The sequence below is a fragment of the Centropristis striata genome, chromosome 15, assembly GCF_030273125.1.
Source record: "Centropristis striata isolate RG_2023a ecotype Rhode Island chromosome 15, C.striata_1.0, whole genome shotgun sequence".
Taxonomy (NCBI): Eukaryota; Metazoa; Chordata; class Actinopteri; order Perciformes; family Serranidae; genus Centropristis; species Centropristis striata.
The window spans coordinates 34,373,650-34,398,546 of NC_081531.1; the positions used below are offsets into that span (position 1 = coordinate 34,373,650).

Consider the following 24,897-nt stretch of genomic DNA (forward strand, 5'->3'; position numbering starts at 1 on the left):
TTACTGCAGAATTAATTGCACGACACTAATATGATAATAAATAAGATCAGCAGATCACCATCGTCCAAATGTCTTGGTAAAGTTTTATACCATCGAAGATGATCAGCTGTAACTTTACATTCTACACAAAGTAAAAAAAAGTTAAAAAATACAAGTCAAACATACATAATTGTATAAATTAAACAATAATCCACACTGCCCTGCAGGACACGCAGTCTCTTCAGACCCGGCCACCAGAGCCTAGCTGGGGCGAGAACCATACGTAACAAATAATAATAAATTCCTTTTGTCTCTTGACAACATAGTTTGCTCATCACTGTGCGTTCAATGGCCGCTCTCCGTGAGGTCACGCTTCACTTCCCATCTCCCACGTCATTGCAGTAAAGTCCATGTCTGTGAGAGTGACGGTGAACGGAGCCTCCACCCTCTCGGGCTCCAAGTGCTCCTCTGCTCTCATGGTGCTGTTCAAGTTGTTTACCCTCCAGGAATTCAGAGGTCGGATTGATTTCTGGAAACGCTGCAAGAGAGAAGACAGTAAGAAAGCTTCCCACATAAGCCATTTTATTTATGATTGTTGTATGTTTGACCCTCTAAATCCCACAATGATTTGAATTATCCATAAGTCCTTGAACGGATCATAGATTATGTAAGTTTCTGTTTGAAAAAGTAACCAAAACGAAGCTTAACCCATAAGAACCCATGGTGACACCCCACATATCAAACACTTTAAATCTTCTAGAATCTCCCATATTCAGTTTTATGCTTCACCTTAACTCATTAAATTCCTCAGTGACGTAAACTGTGAGACTGGAAACAGAAATGTAAAAGTAGCTCATTTTAAAAAGCTTATTTTTTGTTACTAGGCTAAGTTTAAATGCATTTAGCAATTCTAATCCGTTAATAGGGTGTGCTGTGCTGCATTTAACTGGTTCTGATCACATTTCCTGAACAAATTAAAGTCACAATTTTGATAGGCCTATATGTTGTGGAGATGCAAAAGAAAAAGGCAAATTTGTGTCTCTGTACGCAGAAAATGTGTCTAGTTTTTTTCTATTTTAAAATAAAAAAATATCATAAACATAAATACCATAAACGGCCATTGTAACGTATATATGTCACATCAAAGATATTTGACATTTAGAGGTAGTATTTTTTTTTTAAAACATCAGAAATGTGTTCATGTGGTCCACTTATAGAACACATCCTTTAAGGATAACTGGCTCTGGGTTCTTATGGGTTAAAATTGTGATATTTCTGTCAAAATCACTTTATTCTACATGTCTCATTTAAAACGTCACCAAAAATAACCTGTTTGGAATAATGAGGAGGCCAAAACTAGTGCTGAAGGAGTCAATGAGAGTGAACCAGTAAATCCCTCCCTATGAAGACACAGACAGACAGCATGCAAAATGTGAGTCTGAGCACATAGATGATGCATTTGCAGCCCAGATTACTGCAGTTAACCCCACCACCCCCCAACCTGAATGAAACATGTTTTCTTCAAGAGATTGCCAAAAATACACTGTTTATCGTAGAAAAACAACTGTAAAAACATGCATTATCATCGATAATTTGAACTTTCCCACAGTCCTTGAATGGATCATTGGTTACAAAAGTTGCCGTTAGAAAAAGTAACCAAAACGAAGCATAAAATTGGGATATTTCTGTCAAAATCCCTTTATTCTACATATCGTCATAAATAAACTGTTTGGAATAAAACATTGTTTAATTATTTGTTAAAAACATTAAATTCTGCTCCTTAGCAACACTGAAGTCATGATTGATTCTGCTGAGACGAACGGTCAAGTGACAAATATTCACTAAAAATCTGTTTACACAGAGCAGAGAGGAGAGGACAGGAGAGTTTGCAATTAGAGGTTAGAAAAAATGCAAATAGTCCAATATGTATAGCAGGGGTGTCAAACTCTATTGCGAGGCAATACCAAATTATTATATTATTATTGTACTATAAAAGCTGACCTGCCGGTATTATACGGCGCATTTACCGCTAATACTAGATTTATTATTGTTATTTTATTTTTAAATGTATTAACCTGTTGAAAAACTTTATTTTGATATTTAAATCAGAAGGATATAAATAGAAAAGAGGCATACGATTTTTATTTAATTTTTATTTAATAAATTAATGACATTGATGTGTTTTTTATTTGAAATTTGATTTTGCATGTCTGCATTATTTAGTTATATATTGTATGTTTATAAGCGTTGCTGGTTCCATATTTAATGTTAAAGCAAAACATGTTTGGTATATATTAAAAGGTTTATTTGTTCAATGTTGGCCCGCGATTTTATTCAAGTTTTAAATTTTGGCCCATTGTGTATTTGAGTTTGACACCCCTGAGGTATAGCATGTATTTTAAGAGAAATTTAACTTGCGTTTTTCTTTTTTTTTATTATTTATGTCAGTATAACTGTCTTATTCTGTACAAAATACATTTTTGAGTTGTTCCCACTTCTAGCCAAGATTGTGCTGGTTCAAAGTGTAAAAAGAGCACACACAATGGCTTGTTGGGTTTCAAAGGGTTAAACAGGTAGAGCAGTCTAAAGTTAGCCTGATCGTGTGACAGAATGACATAATGCAGCTGATACTGACGTCTTTCAGTGTTCCAGTTTCTTTGCTGATGGCCACAATGGCCCAGATGAGGATCTGCAGGCAGCAGGTCGCGCCCATGCAGACTCCCAGCGCTTTACCCCACCGCGGATACACATAGTTCCCGTAGCGGAGCGATGTGTTGTACATCTCAATGAAGATGTAGGTCAGGATGAACTGCAGGCACAAGGAGAATGAACAGAGTGAGAAGAGTAATATGTCATTCAAAGAAAAAAGCCACAGCAGCAATCGGAGAAGAGAGAACGAGACGGCCAGTATAGAAATGCTACAGGGGGTCAGATTGAATGTCAGTTTCTCTTCTTGAATTATTTACAGCTGCTGTTGTGTTGAAGATTTCTGCACAGTTGGCTGCATTTCAAGGTAGTGAAGTTATTTAAGTTTCCTTTGTGGAACTTTTGTAGCAGCTGGTAATTCAGTTATTATACTTTGTTCTCCCTCAGAAACACCTGGACATACACTACCGGTCAAAAGTTTTAGAACACCCCAATTTTTCCAGTTTTTTATTGAAATTCAAGCAGTTCAAGTCAAATGAACAGCTTGAAAGGGTCCAAAGGTAAGTGGTGAACTGCCAGAGGTAAATAAAAAAGGTAAGCTTAACCAAAACTGGAAAATAATGTACATTTCAGAATTATACAAGAAGGCCTTTTTCAGGGAACAAGAAATGGGTTAACAACTTAACTCTATGGAGTCTTGGGCTATTTTGTCCATTTTTGAATTCTTTTCATGTCTTTGTAAGTCATTTTGTGTCTTTTTTAAGTCTTTTGGTGTCTTTTTTTGTCATTTTGTGTCTTTTTTTGGTAATTTTGTGTCTTTTTTTAGTACTTCGGTTCAACATAAAATGTGATTTTGAATCTTTTTTTATTTTCCAAACACTATCATGCTCAATAAAGAATTTTAAATGTTGCAAATGTGCATTAATTTCAGAGTAGACTGAGACATTAAACTGCATCATTTTCAATTAAATTCTGGAAAAGTTGGTGTGTTCTAAAACTTTTGACCAGTAGTGTAGTTTATATGTTTTTTTGGGGTTTTTTTGCCAATTCTGGGCTTATTATTTCAGTCAGTATCAAGTGTAAAGCATCATTTGAATCACAGGAATCTGAACTTTCTTCCTGGTCCAGGGTAAAGTCATAACTCACATTAAAAAGATGCCCAATGAAAATAACTTCTTGAATTACTCATTCATAAACCAGGGATTTTTTTTAATTGTTTTATCAATGTGAAAAGTTTCATTTTACTGTTTTGGAGCTCCATGTGAAGTTTGCTGCAAATATACCAGTTATGCAGCCATTTATATCATATTGTCCTGCTAATTTTTCAGTAAAAATGTGACAAAATACATTTTAGTGCTTTCTTATAAACTTTCACAGCTATTATTTATTTCCGTATCACATGATTACAAGCACCATCAGTGCTCATTGTTGTAAAGGCACCCTATAAATTGAGCTGAGAATCTCATGGTTCAGGTGCAGTTTAAAGCTGGTCTCTAGCAGGATCTGTACCAAAGTTATCTAACGTTTTTGCAGAACGTACATTTTCAGGGGACAGTGTGTCTCACTCCTCATCAAATTACCTTTTTCTATATCAAGTAGCCTTGCTGTAAAATGGAAAATCTGGTTCAGGTGAAAAGAACAGCAGAAATAATAAAGGGAGTGGCATAATATTGATTATGCAACTGATGCAAACCAACAATACTGTGAGGCAGATATAGGAGCTTTAGACTGTGGTGAAGGTCATTGCTTTCGATAGAGTTATTCTTAATTTTGGCAAATTAACCTTGAAATTAACAAATGTATATATAAAACCTATTTATAAAAGTGCATTTTAAATATTAGCAGTTCAACAATAAATGCCACATAGAATCGGTGTACGTCACATGAAAACTGGAGATCTGAAGATTAATGTGAAATGCAGCTCAACACTGTGTGGCATGGTGTTCTGGTCATAAATCTCTAATAAAAATGACATAACTCATCAACTAAGTAAACCTATTAAGATTTATAAGCGTTCAGAATATTAATGTTTCCATGCTCAACTTTGTCCCATAAGTTGTTGCAGCAAATTTTTTGGGTTGGCACCATTTGTTACATACATTTAGTGCTGAATTAGGCTTTTTTAAATTCAAGAATGGATAAAAATGGCTAAAAAAAACCCCAAAAAACCCTCAATAATATTTCATCAAAAGCTCCATGGAGCACTCAGTGGCTCAATGACACCATGTCTTTTCTAAAGCTGGAGAAGATCAGATATTCAGTGAAAGGTAACTTTTCACCCTTTTTAACATTCTTTCACTCTTTTCACTCTATACCTACTGATTGATGGACCCCCACCTCCTCTCTTTGTTTTTCTTCTTATCTTTATCATTATTATTATTATTTATTTATTTATTTGTTTATCTTCTCTTTTCTCCTGTCTTTTGGCTTCCCTTGTATTTTGTCTACACCCTGTAGCTAAAACACTTATTTACTTATTACATACAAGAATCCTCAGTTACTTATTTATTTATTATTATTATTTATTTATTTTCACCTTATTTTTTACTTCTTTTTTTTAAATTATTTTTTGATTTGCACATTGTTTGTTAGTCACCCAATCATGTTCCTATTGGGCCATAAATATAAAATAAGAAAACACCCTGGGAGGCAGACCGTATGTCTTGCTCTTCATTCTTCATGATGCACAGTATTTCTATTGTATCGATATGTTTATATTTTCAATTGTGATGCGGATGTGATGTAATACTCCATGTAATTATAACATTGGTTCCTGTTCTAATGTGCCTTACCTCCTAATAAAAATATTGAGAAAAAAAAAAAGAATATTACATCAATACACCAAGACCTTTGGGACAATATTGAAAACTCCATGGGTGGTTAATACTGATGTGTTTACTCACCAGCAGGAGAAATGGAGTGCAGAAAACCCAGCATGCTTTGAAGTAAAGCAGCACTTTGGAGCACCAGGGGGGGCAGTGGCGGATCATATCAATAATGTCCTGACAAAACTGGTTCACTCCTGAGAAGAAAGTTCAAGAGATGCATGTTAGGAATCCTGGAACCAAGATATCAGATAATGGGTTAAATATGTTTTTAAAAAAAAGGTGAAAACTGAAACAAGAAGATGTGAAATGTAATAGTTGAAAAACAGCAGTTGTAAAATAGAAACTGGATTTGCTATGAAGCTTTCCCGACCCAGCAAGTCAAGTTTCTTTTCTTTTACAGCTTGCTTTACAGCAGTACTGATGACTGAAACTCATATGGAGGAATGATGTGGTGTTAGAGGTTAGAGGTGTGTGATGGGCTACCGTAGAAGAAGGAGATGCCAATGCACATGAAGAGCGTGATGATGATGAGGCCAAAACTAGTGCTGAAGGAGTCAATGAGAGTGAACCAGTAAATCCCTCCCTATGAAAACAGACAGACAGCATGCAAAATGTAAGTCTGAGCACATAGATGATGCATTTCCTTAAGAGACTGCCAAAAATAGACTGTTTATCGTAGAAAAACAACTGTAAAAACATGCATTATCATCGATAATTTGAACTTTCCCACAGTCCTTGAATGGATCATTGGTTACAAAAGTTGACGTTAGAAAAAGTAACCAAAACGAAGCATAAAATTGGGATATTTCTGTCAAAATCCCTTTATTCTACATATCGCCATAAATAAACTGTTTGGAATAAAACATTGTTTAATTATTTGTTAAGAACATTAAATTCTGCTCCTCAGCAACATTGTGAAGCCATGATTGATTCTGCTGAGATGAACGGTAACGTGACAAATATTCACTGAAAATCTGTTTACACAGAGCTGAGAGGAGAGGACAGGAGAGGTTGTAAAAATGAAAACAGTGTGCTGTATAGCATGTGGAGTTTTATCTTTCCAACATCCATGACACTTGGAAAAGTGTTGTATATATAAATTCTATTTTATTCCAATTTAAAAAAAATAAATTATCTGAGAAATTCAACTTGCGTTTTTTTCTCTTTTTTTTTTTTTAGGATTTATGTCATTACAACTGTGTTATTCTGCACAAAAGACATTTTTAGTTATTAATTGTTCCACACTTATTCCACTGATATGCAGGACTTACAAGGCCACAGTGAGTAAAATGTAAAAAGAGCAGAAAAAATGCCTGAAATGGCTTTAATACACTTACATCGGTCACTAAAAGGAGTCCCATCAGGTAAAAGCAAAAACACAGAGTGCCCAAAAACAAGGACTTGTGCAGTGTGTTTCCTCTGAGGTAGGGAAACTCATCCAGCACGGCCGTAGTGATGCCCTCCATGTTGCCAAACTGTGAAGCAGCAGAGCAGAATATATATACAGAGGTGGACTCACATGTCTTTATTCCTTTATTTCATATCCTGGTGTTGTGAGCGGCCTTACCAGTGTGTCAACCCCCAGCATGAAGAGCATGAGGAAGAACATGATGGACCAGAACACTGAGCCTGGCAGCAAAGCAAGGGCTTCTGGGTAAGCAACAAAAGCCAGCCCAGGACCTGAAGGTGCAGAAGAATAAATTCACTTCAAGAAAAATGATTACCTGCTAACTGCTCTGTCCTCGAGGTCATTCTACCCAAAGAAATGGAGCCTAAGTTACACTTTTTTTTTTTTTTTTTTACAACTTTATTTATGATTTTTTCATATTGAAAACATTGACATCATTGGTTAAGCATTTTTTTTTTAAAGTTGTGAAGGTTTTTTATTCCATATGAAAGAGGAGATAAAGCGGTCCAGCTGAGCAAAATAGGATTTGGGGAGAAAAATGGGGATCATTTGAAATAAATAAAGAAACCTGGACATTACAGTCATCTTCACTGCATTTATCCGCCCAGCCAGTGAAAATGGGAGTTTTGACCACCTATCCAAGTCAGTTTTCTAAGTTACACTTTTTACATATTTTTGAATTACATTAGTCAAGATTCAGATTTTGCTCGAAATGCATGATTCAGTCATTTGGGACATTTGGATTAAAAGAAAAACACAGGATAACTAAACGAAATGAGCACAATAGCTACCTGTATCTGCCACCTTTCCGACAGGTACGCCCTTCTTCCACGCCATGTGACCGAGGACTGAGAATATAGCAAACCCAGCAAAGAAGCTGGTGCAGCAGTTTCCTGTTGTGATAATCAAAGTGTCCCTGAAATTGAAAAAAAAAAACATGATTAAAACTGAACATATGCTTTCTATAAAAGATCGCAAAAAGAAATTACACCGTTTATTGTAGAAAGAAAATGTAAAAACAGGCATTATGGTAGAAATTTAACCTTTCTGACAGTCCTTGAACGGATCCTATGTTAGGTGAGTTATTGTTAGAAAAAGGAACCAAAATGAAGCCTAAAATTATGATATTTCTGACAAAAACAATATAAAAGTTATAATAAGTAATAAAATAATCTGTTTGGAACTTCGACTTTGACGACACTTGACAAAATCAGACAAAACTGCAGGCTGTTTACACAGACCAGAGAGGAGAGGGCAGAAGAGGTTGTAAAAAATGCAAATAAATCAATATGTATAGCATGTGGTGACACAATTGTATTTTTCAAATATCTGTGACACCTGTGGGTATATATGAATTTCATTTCATGACAAAAAATGATCAGGGAAATAATAAGTTGTGTGAATTGTTCCCACTTACAAGGCAACAGTGAGTAAAATGTAAAATGAGCAAAACCCTGAAAAGTAGCAAAGTGTGCAGCGAAGTGCAAACTCACCTGATGACATTGTTGTCAAACTTATTGTAAGAAGCCATAGAAAGCAGCCCTCCAACTCCAATACCTAAAGAGTAGAAGATCTGTGAGGCTGCATCGTTCCACACCTGCAACGTATCAGACAGAAATATGCCTTAAACCATGAAAATATAGCACTTTTTTTTTTGGTAAATTTTATTTATGCAAAGTTTTGGCACATATATATATATATAGGTATAAACGAGGTATAAACAGGAAACCATGAAAAAATATAGCACATTTTAAAGCAGTGACAAAATATTGTGTTCCCAGTCTGCTCAGCTTCACGTGTTTACCTGTGCATTAGCTAATCGGCTCCAGTCTGGTGTGAGGTAGAAAGCGATGCCCTGTAGAGAGCCCTCCAGTGTAGCACCTCTGATGATCAGAACAATCAGCACAAAATATGGGAAGGTAGCCGTTACATAAACCACCTGAAAACACAGACAGCACAGACACATTAGACCAGATAAGGCAGCAAAGGGCAGACTGTTTGTGTGTGTGTGTGTGTGTGTGTTGTGGGAGCTGACAATAGCAGCATTGTGTTGATTCACCTTGCCAGAGCTGCGGATGCCCTTGAGCATACACAGGAAGATGATGATCCAGGCTGCCAGCAGGCACAGGGCCAGGGGCCAGCGGACGGGGCCCGGGTCATGAAGGCCCTCACTGTTTACTACACCGAGGACACGCTCACTACAAGACAGACAGTCAAACACAGACAGATACAGTTACAAGGCACGACTTGGAAAACCTACCGCCACAAATAATTACACATCAACTGAATAACAATTAACTCTCTTAACCCCGAAGGCATTTAAGGGCATTGATTACTAATGCATATAGGCTAATGCAGTTACTACACTACATTAGCCTATATGCCGTTTTTTCATTTGACTGCAGAAAGCCACACATGCATGGTAGCAAATGCTTTGTTGTCCCCTACGGCATAAAAAAATGTGACATTTTGCAGCTGTCTCATGTTTACTGTCTGTACTATGCTTTTTGTGGAGTAGGCTCTGGTGATGGGGTCAACAAACTGACGTAGATATTGTATCTCGCTTCAGTCTGAACTTTTCGGTTTGTTTGCTTTGTATCAATAAACCCTTACAGACGGTACGCTGTCACTGAGGCACCGTGGCTGAAGAAAAAATAACTTTTTCACTATTTTTACAACACTGTGCAGATAAAAATCCAACAATTGCATACTTTACTGAACTGAACTGTCTGCTTTGTTTCTAGTTACTTAATAAAGATGCAGGGGACTAATTTGAAATAAAAAAATATATAGACTTAAAGTTGTCCACAAGTATTTGAAAACTGAACTCTGATTTTGTAGAAAGAAAAACTTTAGACGAAATAGACTTTTTGTGCACTTAATATTTGCAATCACAAGCATTTAGCAGCATCTCTTTGTAACTGACAGAGAAGAAAAAATAGAAAACTTACATAAATAAATAAAAATTAACAAAGTTATTGTATTGGTCATCCCAATGCATGTTGGCTCAGTGAAATACTATCATAAATAAATAAATAACCAGCCTTGTGTGCGTAGGTATCGGTATTATATGTACAAATAAAGAACTAAAGACAGAATGAATTACATTTACAGGTATGATGTGAGGTCCTGAGTCATGTTAGCTGAGAATGTGACAGTTTAACTCCTTTGAAGAGTACTTGTGTTTGTCAAAGAACAACAAAGTATTTAACCAAGGCTTGTGTGCAACAAAGAGCACAGAGACATTAACAGGTCTCCCAAACACAAGTGAAAAAAACATGAATAGTATAAATCAGTAGTTCTCAACCTTTTTGAGTTGTGACCCCCAATTTAACATGCATGTTGTCCGCGACCCCCGCTCACTGAACACAATCTCCACACACAGTTCAGATCATACAAACTCAGTTTATACGACGTATTTTGGACAAATAATGAAGCAGACAACAACTAAAAACAGTCAGCTTCAAGCCAGAGACTCCTTGTAAAGTAATAACTTGCTACTTTGGCATTTGTCAGAAAATACACGAAATGACCCAAAAAATAATCAAATTGACCACAAAATGACACAAAATGATCAAAAAAAGACACAAATTGACCAAAAAAGACACAAAATTACCAAAAAAAGACACAAAATGATTTAAAAAAGACACAAAATGACCAAACAAGACACAAAATGACCAAAAAAGACACAAAATGATCAAAAAATGACACAAATTGACCAAAAAAGACACAAAATGACCAAAAAAAGACACAAAATGGCAGAAAAAAGAAACAAAATGACAAAAAAAGACACAAAATGACTAAAAAGACACAAAATGACCAAAAAAGACACAAAATGATCAAAAAAAGACACAAATTGACCAAAAAAGACACAAAATGACCAAAAAAAAGACACAAAATGGCAGAAAAAAAGAAACAAAATGACAAAAAAAGACACAAAATGACTAAAAAAAGAAACAAAATGACCAAAAAAGACACAAAATTACCAAAAAAAAGACACAAAATGACAAAAAAAGACACAAAATGACAAAAAAAGACACAAAATGACAAAAAAAGACACAAAATTACCAAAACCCCCCACAAAATGACAAAAAAAGACACAAAATTACAAAAAAAAGACACAAAAAACCCCACAAAATTACAAAAAAAGACACAAAATTACAAAAAATACATTAAATGACCAAAAGGACAAAAACACATTAACACATGAACACTTTAACACAGTGGAGACAGAGCTGACTTCCAAAATGATTTGGCGACCCCCAGAAATCATCATCTCATCTCAATAGCTGGTATAAATAACATGGAGTTGCATGCAACACTTTGGGTCATTTGTTTTTTAACAGTTTGTTTACATTTGCAGAGAAAGCGTTGTTTTTTTAAAATAAGAAAGGAAAGAACTTACTTCCAGAACTTCTCTGTGGGGCTGAGGAGTTTAGTGGAGTTGTTGCCCGTGGTAACGTTTCCACAGAGGCCTGCGTTCTCTATGGCATCACAGGACCAGGGCAGGGGGCTCTGGAAGGAGCTGCCCAGGTAGTAAAACGTCCATGCTATAATGACGTTATAGTAGAGACACACTAGCGTGGACACACACAACATCCCAATGCCAATACCTACAAGAAGAGACACAGAAAACAGGATAAACACTCATTATTTTTTACATTTTACCCACTGTGGCCTTGTATTTTCACTGCAATATAGTCCTGCAGCTCTATGAAATCAGCACAATCTAGCTAGAAACCTAGCTAAAGACTCAAAAATGTATTTTGTGCAGAGTAAGACAGTAACAATGACATTAAATCCTGAAAAAAGTTGACATTTTCAGATACATTTACAATATTTACATTTATTTATCACAGTGTCACTGAGGAGCAAGTTTTTAACAATTAATTTAACAGTTTTATTCCAAACGGTTTATTTATGGCGATATGTGGAATTTAATTTTGAATTTTGACAGAAATATAACAATTTTAAGCTTTGTTTGGTTACTTTTTGTAACTTTGTAACCATAAATAAATGATAAATGATTCATTGATTATTATTCCAGTGACAATAACTATAGTTTCATTAACCCTTTATCAGGCGAAGAACCGTATTTGGTAACTTCAGCGGATATCCAAAATAAAAATATTTAGAGAAAAAGTTGAAAATTTACTAGATTAAAGTGGCAGATCTACAAGAAAAAAAGTTGCAGATTCAAGAGATTTAAAGTGGCAAATCTACAAAAAAAAAGTTGCAGATTTACGAGAAAGAAGTGGGAAAAAGCAACTTTTTTCTCGCAGATTCACCACTTTAAATCTCATAAATCTGTGACTTTTTTTCTTGTAGATTTGCCACTTTAATCTAGTAAATTTGCAACTTTTTTCTCGACCCCATTTTGATATCCACTGAAGTTACCAAATATAGTTCTTCGCCTGATAAAGGGTTAACCCTGTGATGAATCATTTATAAAGAATTGGAATAAAATTGGGTCACATATTGGCCTTTTTTACATTTTTACAATCTCTACTTTTTTCTCTTACTTTTTCTAACAGAAACCTTCATAACCTATGATCCATTCAAGGACTTTCAGAAAGTTGTAATTCAAATACAGTTTCTTTCTACGATAAATAGTGAATTTCTTTCAAAGAAAACATACGTTTTAATCCTTCTGACGGGAGAGTTCAGAAGCTTGTTAGCCAGAAACTGTTCATGTCCCTCTGTAATAACTCATAACTTATGTCATAATTCAGCATGCCAAAAAGACATTTGAGACAAAAATCTAGATAAAACCTGTTTTTCTGGCTAGTTCAAATAAAAGTTTCTGCATGTTTCCTCATCAGATGTTTATATTTAGCAACCAAGCTGCAGACATCTGAGGAATTTTTTAGGGTTAGCCACATGACGTATACTAATGAGGTGACAAACTGATGTGAGCCAGCCAGTTATTTCCTTGACGATAATGACTCACAGGCATTTTGATGTCAACTTGAGAGCCTGCCTAATCAAATTTATCATGCATGGTTCAAACTGGATGTTCAAGATTCCTGGAGAATTAATATAGAACTGCGGTCAGATATCTGTCGAACAAATTACACCAGGTCACCACCCTGATATTTCTCACAAAGATATGGTTGGATCGTTGAATTACACTGAATGTGAGTGTGTAAATACTGGGGTATAAACATGATGATGCAGGAGGTCGGTACCTTTGAGCAACGGGCAGCATTTCCACACAGTGATAGGGCCGGCTGCTCCGTACTGGCCCAGACTCAGCTCCATGAGGAACAGCGGCACGCCCGTAAAAAAGAGCATAATGAAGTATGGGATGAGGAACACACCTGAGAAGAAAACACAGTGGTTAGAGGAAATGTGGCAATAAGGGAGACGCCCTCTGTAATGACTGGCTTTGGACAGCGACTGTACTAGAGTCTGTGTGATCAAATAAGAAGAAGAAGAAGAAGATTACTTTATTAATCCCCCAATGGGGAAATTCAACCTCTGCATTTAACCCTTTATCCTTTTTTACACACAAGTGAACACACCATGCAAGGAGCAGTGGGCAGCACATTACTGCACCTAGTCTTTTTTTAGTCTTTTTGGTCATTTAATGTCTTTTTTTGTCATTTTGTGTTTGTTTGTTTATTTTGTGTCTTGTTTGTTTATTTTGTGGTCAATTTGTGTCTTTTTTGGTCATTTTGTTTTCTTTTTTTGGTAATTTTGTGTCTTTTAGGGTAATTTTTATGTCTTTTTTGATCATTTTGTGGTCAATTTGTGTCTTTTTTGGTAATTTTGTTTTCTTTTTTTGGTAATTTTGTTTTCTTTTTTGGGTCATTTTGTGTCTTTATTTTGGTCATTTTGTGTCTTTATTTGGTCATTTTGTATTTTTTTTTGGTCATTTAGTGTCTTTTTTGATCATTTTGTGGTCAATTTGTGTCTTTTTTATTTCTCAATGGCAGCTTTTGTTTGATGATGATTGGCCAAGTAAAACTAGAGATACAGTCATATACATTCAGTATAAAAATATAATCTGTTATCCCCATTTTACCTCTTATATATTTTATGATTGAGCATGATTGTGAGTTGAAAGTTAAAAAAGAAATGTTGCTCCAGTAAGTCAAAGTAAAAAAAATAGATAATGATCAGGTCGTAGGTGAGGTTGTGCTGAAAAAACATGATACCAACATTGCATGGTAAACTTTGTTTAAGTGGCAGAATGAAAAGCCTCCAAAGGGTTAATTTATACAATCTGTGTGTATGTGGCAGCTTCACTGATGCTATTCAGCTTTACTGTAAGTCAAGCTCCAACATGTTTGATTTCAGATGGAGGTTCATGGTGCACTGAGCTGGTGTTAGACAGGCGGACCTCGTGTCTGCTGTGTAATCAAGGAAAACTTATAGGATTAGAAATGTTTTGTGCTCCAAGGCTGCCATGGAGAGCTCTGGAGAGCATGCAAAACATAACAGCATGATTAGAAGGACAGTGCCGACTCAGGGGCCGGGCAAAGAGGGCCTCCTGCCTAAATGGCTGTAACAAATCATTATAGACATACAGTACAAGCAGGCATTTAAAGCATCTGAGACTTCAGAGGGCTGTGAATATGCTTATCCCTCGGATTTTCCTCTTTTCGACCGTGCAATTTTTTTTTTCCCACCAGGTCAAAACTGACCCAGTCTGGTTTGTTTAAATTATCACCCAAGTCTGTGATAAGCCTCTTTGGCTTTTCTAAATCATTTCCACAAGTTTTACAATCCTTTTTGAAATTTATATTTACTTCGTTTGAAATTCTACCTCTTGTTTTTAGAGTAAATTTGCAGAAATGATGAGTTAGGTTGGTTGGTCTCTTGCACCACCACTTAATTTTTATTATTAAGATATTTCGGTAACGCTTTATAATAAGGTCCTTAATAACCATTAATTAACGAGTAATAAGGCATTGTTCTTGCTTTAGATCCAGTAGTTGCAAAAAGCATAGTTAACTTATAGTTAACTTATAATAGATGAGCAATAAAGTATATTTTAATATCAATAAGCAAACAAAATAAGATTAATAAAGGCATGGCAAAGACATAATGGGTGGGTCATGGGTGTTTGTAATGCCATTATTAACACTTATATAAGCTTATAAACACACAATAATGCTAATAAGCATCTTGTAAGACTTACAGGGGCCTTATTACTTGTTAATTAATGGTGATTAGAAGGACCTTAATAAAAAGCGTTACCGATTTTTTTTGGCATTTAGCACACTGTATTTGAGAGAATAGAAGGGGGGTCATAAGCCCCTTTCAGACTGCTGTTTCAAGCTGCGATATTTACACCTCTGTGATGTTTCGCCTTCAATCTGGACGTCCCAGAGGCGTGACGTGGGGACCTAGTGTTCCCGGCTCTGTGCTGCCTTTAGAGGTAGTAACAGAGGCGTTACATTGGCGAGACTATTCCAGGCGGGATCAATGTAAGACAGGAAACACGTGGTGTATGTTATTTGTACAACCAACACTCTGGTAGTAAGAAAGAAAGTGGAGCGTATCATCAGAAACACGCCTCTCACTTGAGTCCTGCAGTGATCGAATCATGTTCAGCAAAATACAAACTCTGCTCGGGTTTGTAGAATCTCTACAGCAAGAAACAGCACGACCACAGTTCTTCCACCATGTCAATGGACGCCAATATTTCCCCGTTGCAGAATCAGAATGAATTTCCTAATGATAGCAGAGCTTGTTACGGCACTTTTGTGGAAACACGGTATGAAAGGGGCTCGTGTGTCTGCCCGGTTGCACAATCACGTCATCTTTTTTTTATTTGATAGTGACAGAGAGAATGGAAGTGGGAGACAGAAAAATCCAAAAATTTGAATCCGTCAAAAAAGGTTTTTTAAAATGGTCAGATGAGGAAAAACTGCCGCTCCTCCTCAGGGAAGAGTCACAGAGCTCTAGATTAGATTAGCAGCAGTCTATGTTTCTGCCTGTCACACACTGAGGGACAGCCAGTGACACACAGCTGTTGTTTGTTTTGTTTTTATTTATTTTTTATTTGATTTGATTTTTTGCTGGGACAGTGAGATTGTATGAATGATATATTGATTGTAAATATTGCTTTCTTTTATTGTTATTAGTTTTTCTTTTCTTTTCAAATGAATAATAGAATTATAATAATTTATTTTAACCCTATAAAGCCAAGTGTATCTCATTTGATACACAAGTTGTTGAGACCTCTACATCATCAGTCTGATATATTTTTTTCCTGAAAAACCTGATGTATACATGTGTTGGAGATTAAAAACAAACAAACTGAGCAACAAATTGCACAAAAATACCAGATGTAGCAAAAATGATACAGGTTCATTGCTGGGTGAAAACTTCATATCAGCAGATAAATAATTTTTTTCTTGCATATTTGAATTAAATGTTAAAAGGAAAGTCTTAATAGGATAAAAATGTTAGGTTTTATGTTTTTGTTAGTTCAAGAAAAACAAACTGTGAGCAACAAATTGCACAAAAGGATCTGATGTATCAAATATGATACAAATTAGAATTCATATATGCAAATTTATTTATTTATTTTTGTCAGCAGGTTCAATAAATACTCAAGTTTTAAAGAAATATAATTTTCTGGCAATTATTTCACGGTTCAGGCTTTATAGGGTTAAATATTGCTTTCAGTATTCCTTACTGTTATCTTTTTTCTGATGCTTGCGTTGGCAATATATACAGTGTTATGGCATGCCAATAAAGCCAATTGAATTTAATTGACAGAGGGAAAGACATGCAGCAAAGGGACCTTGGGATTCAAACCCAAGACCCTTGAAAAAGAGTGTTGAGCCTCCAGGACGACCTCGCCGGGTTATTTTTGACCCGGGAAGATGACAGATGCTATACATTTGAAAGTAAGGATTAACTTACTGTAAGATCTAAGTTGTTTGATATACTATGGTTGACCAAGAAGAAAATAAGTAAATAAATAATAATAATAATACATATCTATTTGACATTAAGTGGCTATATATAGAGATACAATTTCTTATTTTTGAAGTGTTGAGTATCAGGGGAGAGGCCTAGAGGATTTTAAGTATTTTTTACAGCCTATTCCTTTTTTTTTCGAACCAAAATAATATAAGGAAATGTATATTGAATATTAAGTTAACTGGTTCTTATTTCTATCTTATTACTTAAACGGGGCAGATGCATGTATATGTATAGGTCTTTATATACTGTATGTGTGTAAATGTTTATATGTTTATGTACATCTGTATAATGATGCCTATGTGAGTATGTGTATGAATATGGATATGCATCTAGCCTACGCTGTTGTAGTCTATGTTGTTTATTTTTTTTCCGGTTCGAAAAGAAGAATTAATAAAATGAAAAAATGAAAAAAATGAAATGAACTTTTTTTGCAAAGAGAATAAGGAAGCTTCCATGTTATTTTGAGGCAGTTCAATGAATGAAACCCCTGTTTCTGAGAAAAATGTCCAATCTGACCCGGCATCAACATTAAAGTGGCTCACCTCCTCCATTGCGATAACAAAGGTACGGGAACCGCCACACGTTCCCCAGTCCCACGCAGTATCCAATACAGGAGAGCAGGAACTCGTACTTCCCTCCCCACTGCTCCCTGGGGATGATGGTTGGAGTCGGGTCGGGAGCAGGACTGGAGGCTCGGGAGTCAAACTGGGGCTGTGGTGAAGCCGGCGCTGTGGAGTTGTAGCCATTCTGAGTGACAGTATGCCCGTTCAAGTGTACTGAATTCTGCAAAAAATAAAAATACATTTGAAGAGTCAGAGAGGAGACACACTGTAAAAAATGTTTGTGGAAATTACAGTAAAAAACTGTCAAATTGCATCAGAAATAGGTCGTAAAATTAAACATTGTACATCACTGTAGTAGATAGTTTTAATTACTGTAAATCAAAGAATAGTATAAAACTTTCAATTCTACTGCCATAAATTGTAGAAAACACACACCTTTTTTCCTGTAAAAATATAAAATTTCCATGTAAAGTTAATGGAGAAATATCATAATGACACAATTATCCTAAAAGTAATGGGATTATTCTGTATAAATTACAGTTTTTGCTGATATTTACATTTACATACGTTCACTGTATTTTTTATGGTGATGTTCTGGCAACCACAGCTGTCGGTATTTTACCGTACGTTAAACAGATTTTTTTTTACAGTGCATATACAGTCATGGCCAAAAATATTGGCACCCCTGCTCTTCTGCCAGATAATGCACCACTTCTCCCAGAAAATTGTTGCAATTACAAATGCTTTGGTATTCACATTTTTATTGCTTTTGTTTGTCATAGCACACTTCAAAAAGCACCTAGAAATGGTTTAAGAAAAGTGCTGGAGAGTTCTGAAGTGGCCAGCAATGAGTCCAGATCTAAATCTCATAGAACACCTATGGAGAGATCTCAAAACATCATTTGGGAGAAGGCACCCTTCAAATCTGAGACCTGGAGCAGTTGGCAAAAGAAGAGTGGTCCAAAATTCCAGTAGAGAGGTGTAAGAAACTCATTGATGGTTACAGGAAGTGATTGATTTCAGTTACTTTTTCCAAAGGGTGTGCTACTAAATATTAATTTGAGGTAGGGCTGGGCGATATGGCCCTAAAAGAATATCACGATATTTCAGGCTATTTTTGCGATAACGATATTCTTGACGATATTACGAAATACTTAAAAAGATATAGAAAATGTGATTTTTTTTAAGTCTGTATAAATAAATAAAAATCTAAAATGTAGTGTGAAGTGCAAATCTCAACAGTTGCCAAATAAAAAAAAATATGTGTATGAGCAAATAATAAAAATAACCATTTAGGGGTTCCGGGGGCATATTTTAATGACATTTTGTAAAGGAGAATAAAGGTTCTTGTATGTTTTATTTAAGGCATCTTATTTTGACAGTCTTCTTGTAAGTTCTGTGGTCTGTTAACACACTGTGCTCTTATTTTGAAAGCTGCATGTGTTTAGCGACAGAGAGTAAGTAGCTTTTTGTGATTAAAACAACTTTAATTGTTAGCTAATGTTAGCCTTACGCCACTACATCAAGAAGTAGGAATATTGCCAATATCATGATATGCATTTTTTTAACCAAAAAAAAAAAAAAAAGATATTATCGTGAACGATACGATATGGCGCACCCCTAATTTGAGGGTGCCAATAATTTTGTCCAGTCCATTTTTTGAGTTTTGTGTGGAATGATCAGATTTGGCTTTTTTTCTCTGCTTTTTTTGTGTTGTTCCAATGCAAACAAAATAAATAAACATGTGAATACCATGTGAAGACAGAAGTGCAGGGGTGCCAATATTTTTGGCCATGACTGTAGACACCAGTTCCATTCCTTTTTCATGACAAGTTGTTTATATGCAAAAGCAGTTTCTTGACTATTCAAGTGCACTGTAAGACTCTGCTGTAAATTTACAGTCAAATTCTAACAGTAACTTGCTGTATTATGATTGTACAGTATATTGCTGTGAAAACAATGCATTGTGGGAGTTATCATGATTGCTCAGGCATTCCAACGGTCAAAATGATATTTTTTACAGGAATTTATTGTTTTCAGCTGAGCATGTCAGGAAAATAAAGCCGTTATTTTTGAAAAGAAGAAAAGTTTTATTTTATTTCTTTTTTGTCTGGGCTGAAATAATCACAATGTGTTGTTTTTTTCCCCCAGTAATCCTAATATACAGTTTAAATGGATTAGTTGTAACATCATTTAGAGTTAAACATTTAAACGTCACACTATTTTTTTTCTTCGTTACGAGACAGTTTGTCAGTAAACAAACCTGTATTTCTATAAAACAGCAGACGTACTGTAAATTTTACAGTAACTTACTGCTGCCAGTAATTTACAATAATTTTACAGTAAAAAGTTTTACAGTGTAGACAAGCAGTACAATATTAATCAGTCACCATTGTTATAATTCGTTATTGTTTTAGTCCATTACAAAGCAAAACCCCAAGCATTTGCTGACTGTAGTTTTGTGTGAAGTTGACCATGTCTGTCTGTCTGTCTCACTCATGACTTATTAAAACCATAAAGTAGTGGACTATTTCTTCCTCTTCCTTCCTGCAGACTTCCCACCTCTAAACACGAGAGGAACTAATCGCTGGTGTCAGGTCGGAGGGAGGAAGTCAGATTAAGATAACGGCAGGGCTTCTGCTTTATATGCTTCTGCTGTCATTGTTATGTGTTTAAAGATAAATGATTCATTGATTATTATTCCAGTGACAATAGTTTCATACTTTCATTAAGCCTGTGATACGTTATTTATAATGAAATGGAATAAAAATTGGGTCACAGATCGGCCTTTTTGCATTTTTACAACCTCTCCTCTCCTGTCCTCTCCTCTCTGCTCTGTGTAAAATTAATTTCTGTGAATATTTGTCACGTGACCGTTCGTCTCAGCAGAATCAATCATGGCGTCACGGTGTCACTGAGGAGCAGAATTTAATGTTTTTAACAGGATCTAGTTATTCCAAACAGTTTATTTTTGTTGACGTTTTAAATGAGACATGTAGAATAAAGTGATTTCGACAGAAATATCACAATTTTAATCTTGTTGTGGTTACTTCTTCCAATGGAAACTTTCCTAATTAAGGATCCGTTCAAAGACTGTCGGAAAGTTCAAATTTCAACGATAATGTCTGTTTTTTCTTAGATTTCTTGTATCATCAAGTTTTACATTCATAAAGTAAATTTATGTTGATGTATGTTTAACATATGGATGCACAAAGAGATTAAAGTAGGACCCAGGAGGTTAAAGTTTTACTGCACAATGTAGTTGTGTTGACAAGATGATTTAACAGAAGAATGTGGTAAACCAACTGAAGTACCAAGAGTAAACCAAGAGTCAAGATTAAGATAAAATTAAGATTAATTACTTTTATTAATCCCACAATGGGGAAATTCAAGGAATGAGAATCAAAGAGCAAAAGACAATATGTATCAAAAACTGGCAAAAGATCATTTGTAAATAAATAATACCAGAAGCATTACATCTCAGCTGATTTACAATGATTTCAAATGTGAAATAATCTGCAAAAGAAACTGACTTACTAGGCAAATATCCTGGCCAAGATAGCTGTAAAAAGTCAAACAATCTTTGCAAATTCTGATGTTTTCTTCTCAAGAAGTTATTACATGTGAATTCTGACTGGAAATCAATCAAAATGGGCTTTTAGGATCAATTATCGAAAACAAAAGCAGTGAAATATGGCATTAGTGTGTAATATTCCAAAACAAATGTGGCAGTTACATCACACTTGATACCATGTAGCATTTGATCTGCTGATTTGAAAAAAAAAAAAAATTGAAAATTGAATTGAAATCTGGAGAATCGTGACACACCTATTAGTTATGTAACCATAAAAAAATAGCATATTGTTATTATTTTAGTGAAGTAACACCACCCTGATAATGTTTATTTCTTTAGATTAGGACCAACAGCATCACATGTTTGATCTGATATCGATTCTATCTATCATCTATTCTGTTTATCTACACTGTAAAACAAAAATAGAGTTATTTCATGGAAATGTACTGTATTATTTTACAGCATTTTTCTTTTTTTTTCTTCTACATTAACTGCCAATAAAAAAAGGATCATTACTTTTATTATAAATATTAACCATAAAGTTACCTGTTATTTGACGATAAGTGTTTTTATGATTATAATTCTTTCATTCTTTCTTTTTTTTACAGTGTATTTAAGCTGCATGGAGTGTAATTGGGTACTTTGAATGGGGTCTCTAACGACCGCAGGTACATTAGTCATGAATAAATTTGTTTTGGGTTTTATGTTTATAATATTTATATATATATATATATATATATATATATATATATATATATATATATATATATAGTAATTTACAATAAACATGTATAGGTATTCACAATATAATATAAATTGTTTATAGTATATGTATATATATATATAATTATTTATCATATTTGTATGTGACTATATCGATTATTCATATATGTATATACTGACCCGTTAAGGGGTAGGACTAGATAAGTTTTTTTACTTAAGTGTCTGGGGTTTTTTTTCAATTTTTTTGTTTTGTTTTTGATTAATTCATCTATTAATATTTAAACTTGTTTTTTTTTTTATTGCCTGCATGTTCGAAATAAAGACAATCAATCAAGAATCACCTGTGCGATTTGACAAAACGTGACCTGATAAAGTTGCATAACTGGATTTAGCAGCACCAAACTATCTGTGGTGTAAAAAAAGAGAAAAAAAAACAAACATGAGAGAAGTCTGGACAAACACATCTGTTGTGAGTACTCGGGGCGTGAGGCTTTATCTCAACAAGAGAGAGAGAGAGAGAGAGAGAGAGATAGAGAGAGAGAGAGTAATGTGGACGGACAGGTTAGACTGCTTCATCTAATAAAATGCTATTTGTCCTGCCTCTACCGGTACACCTCCGGGTCAATTTAAACCGCTTTGGAGCCACTTTAACACGAGTTTAAACCTCACAGAGATAAATAAATATATTTATATATATAAATATATAAGTGAGGAACAACAACCTACCTGCGCGGTGGTGCCACTTGCTCCAGCGGGGCTCCCTGGTGCTGTTTTGCCGCTGTCGAACTGCATTTCCCCGCTTTCACTGCTTTACCTGCCGCTCGTTATTAATCCTCATTTTACGCACAGAGAGAGAGAGAGTCCTGTTAGTGCGCCATGCTGCTGCCGGTTCCCTTTTAGCGGCAGTAGGAGAGTTTGTGTCGGTCGGAGAGTGAATGAGGCTCCGCAGCAGGGAGACATCAGCGGTGACGATGAGGAAGCAGGCCGGTGGGCGGTGAGGTGAAGGGCAGGAGGAGGCAAGGCGCAAGTGCAGCAGGAGCCCGGAGGAGGAGGAGAGCACCTCCTCCTAACCGGCTCTGCTTTCTGTTTGGGGAGGAGTAAGTGAGTCATGGGGAGATACCTGTTATGGTGTGGGGAGGGGGTATTTGTTTGTTTAGATTAGGGGCAGTGGCGATTCTAGACCAGTTTTACTGTGGGGGCCAAGGAGGGATAGATAGACTTTATTTATCCCAAGCTGGGAAATTACAGTGTAGCAGCAGCATTACACACAGAGACAATAACAACACAAATAAATAAAAAGAACAACCTAGGCATACTTCAAGCAATAAAATATAAAAATACAATAAATAATAAAGTGTCTAAAGAGGAGTATGTATTAAGGAGTAGAATTCCAGTGCAGAATAAATATGAATATGCAGTATAAAAATGTTGGTGCTATGAAACAAATAAAGTGCAATGAACAGTGTGCATAAAAAACACATAAAGTGCATAGACAGTATGTAATGAACCAGACTATTTGTTATTGTACAGTGTGATGACATGTGGAAGGAAAGATTTTTTATATCTGTCCCATTGACTTGTCTTTCTAATGTGTGATGGGGAGTTTGTTTGTTTGTTTGTTTGTTTGTTGTTAAACCATGCACGTGTGGGTGTATACAAATTAGGGTAAATATTTATAGTACTCAAATGTAATGTATTTTAAAACCTTGTCATTCCTAAGAGAACTTTTGTCTTTACATCCACTAATTCAACTTTAATTTTTCTAAGATAAAGACTCTTTTTTTCAGGAGTAAAAACATTGACACATTCAATTGGAAAGTTGCCAAGACAGTTTGGATTTTCTCTAAATATTGCTCCAAAAATGAATGAAATGCTTTAAAAATTTCATGTATAGTGATGACACAGCTAAGACATAGATAAGACATTGTATACATGTATACAATGTCTTATCTATTTATTTATTTATCTATTAATGTTTTATTTTCATTTCTTATTTCTTATCTTATTTTATTTGTAGCTATATAATGTCTTATTTTTCTTTTTCTTATTATCTTATAAAATATATTTTATTTTTATTTATTATTTAATATTTTGAATAACTATATAATTTATTTTATTACTTTTGACATATCTTACTTTTTTCCTCCTTATTTTTACATGTACATAAAGTTTTATCTGGTTTCATTTTTAATCTGTATACAATATCTTATTTGTCTTTTAATTTATTTTCTTTGTTATTTTTTATTTTTATGTATATATTGTCTTATATATTTTAAATAGTCCATTTTATATATATATATGGATGGATGGATAGATAGATAATAACGGCCTATAATAATGGCCTAATCTTTTAACAGAAGGCCAAAAATCATTGCACAAGGCTTTACTGTAAAAGTGCTTATTTAGCATGTGGCTAAATCAAAATAAGAAGAAATATATGTCTGTGTGTAGAATGCCCTCGATTTTTACAGATTACAGGTTGTGGTACGGTCCCCAAACAGCTCAGGAAATTACAGAAACATTAAATGGTACAATAAAGGAAATGCAGGCCAGCTAAAGGGTCGGTTTCATTTAGTGTTTGTGGCAAAATAACCTTGTTTAAGTTTGAAATGAAATTAGTATTAAAATATCTTCACACTTGACTGGTCGGAGAAAACCAAGCAGCAGTTGATCTCTAAAGTTTGGGTGAAATCAAACGGCTGAAAGAGAAGCTGAACATCTTGTTAATCTGCTTTTATGTGTGTGTGTGTGTGTGTGTGTGTGTGTGTGTGTGTGTGTGTGAGAGAGAGAGAGAGAGAGAGAGAGAGAGGGAGAGAGAGAGATATTTAGAACATTATCTCACCACATTTCTCTGTATTATTTCCTGGGCGTGAAGAGTGAGTCAGGTAGAACCACAAACAATGAGCTGCAGCATTTAATATGAGAGACAGAAACACCAGCTGCAGTGAACAACAGCTCCCAAACCAGATGAACATTAACAGTAAAAAAGAAAACATGTCTCATCATTAACATACAGAGAAACTTAGTATAGTATAGTATTTTTTAAATAAAAATAAAAAAAGAACAACCCATGTACATGAAAGTAAAAAAAGTATATGTGGGGTACATAAAAAGTAAAATAATTACATTTAAAATATAAATAAAAATAATATCATGATACATTACAATAAATTATGCAATAAATTCAGGAAAAAGGTTTCAGAAAATTGTTACAGTATGAACACACACAAC

General features: G+C 35.0%; 1 protein-coding gene across 1 annotated transcript; it reads right to left on the reverse strand.

The window, feature by feature from the left end:
* Positions 1-90: 90 nt before the first annotated feature.
* slc6a7 (solute carrier family 6 member 7) lies at positions 91-23,189 on the reverse strand. Its single transcript, XM_059350972.1, is given in 15 exon segments — positions 91-517; positions 2,615-2,788; positions 5,529-5,647; positions 5,937-6,036; positions 6,791-6,928; positions 7,021-7,133; positions 7,653-7,777; positions 8,355-8,458; positions 8,666-8,800; positions 8,921-9,059; positions 11,267-11,474; positions 13,050-13,181; positions 17,349-17,589; positions 20,176-20,180; positions 22,386-23,189. Coding segments are annotated over 15 exon segments (1,977 nt in total). The 5' UTR covers positions 22,459-23,189; the 3' UTR covers positions 91-346.
* Between the last annotated feature and the right edge of the window lie 1,708 nt (positions 23,190-24,897).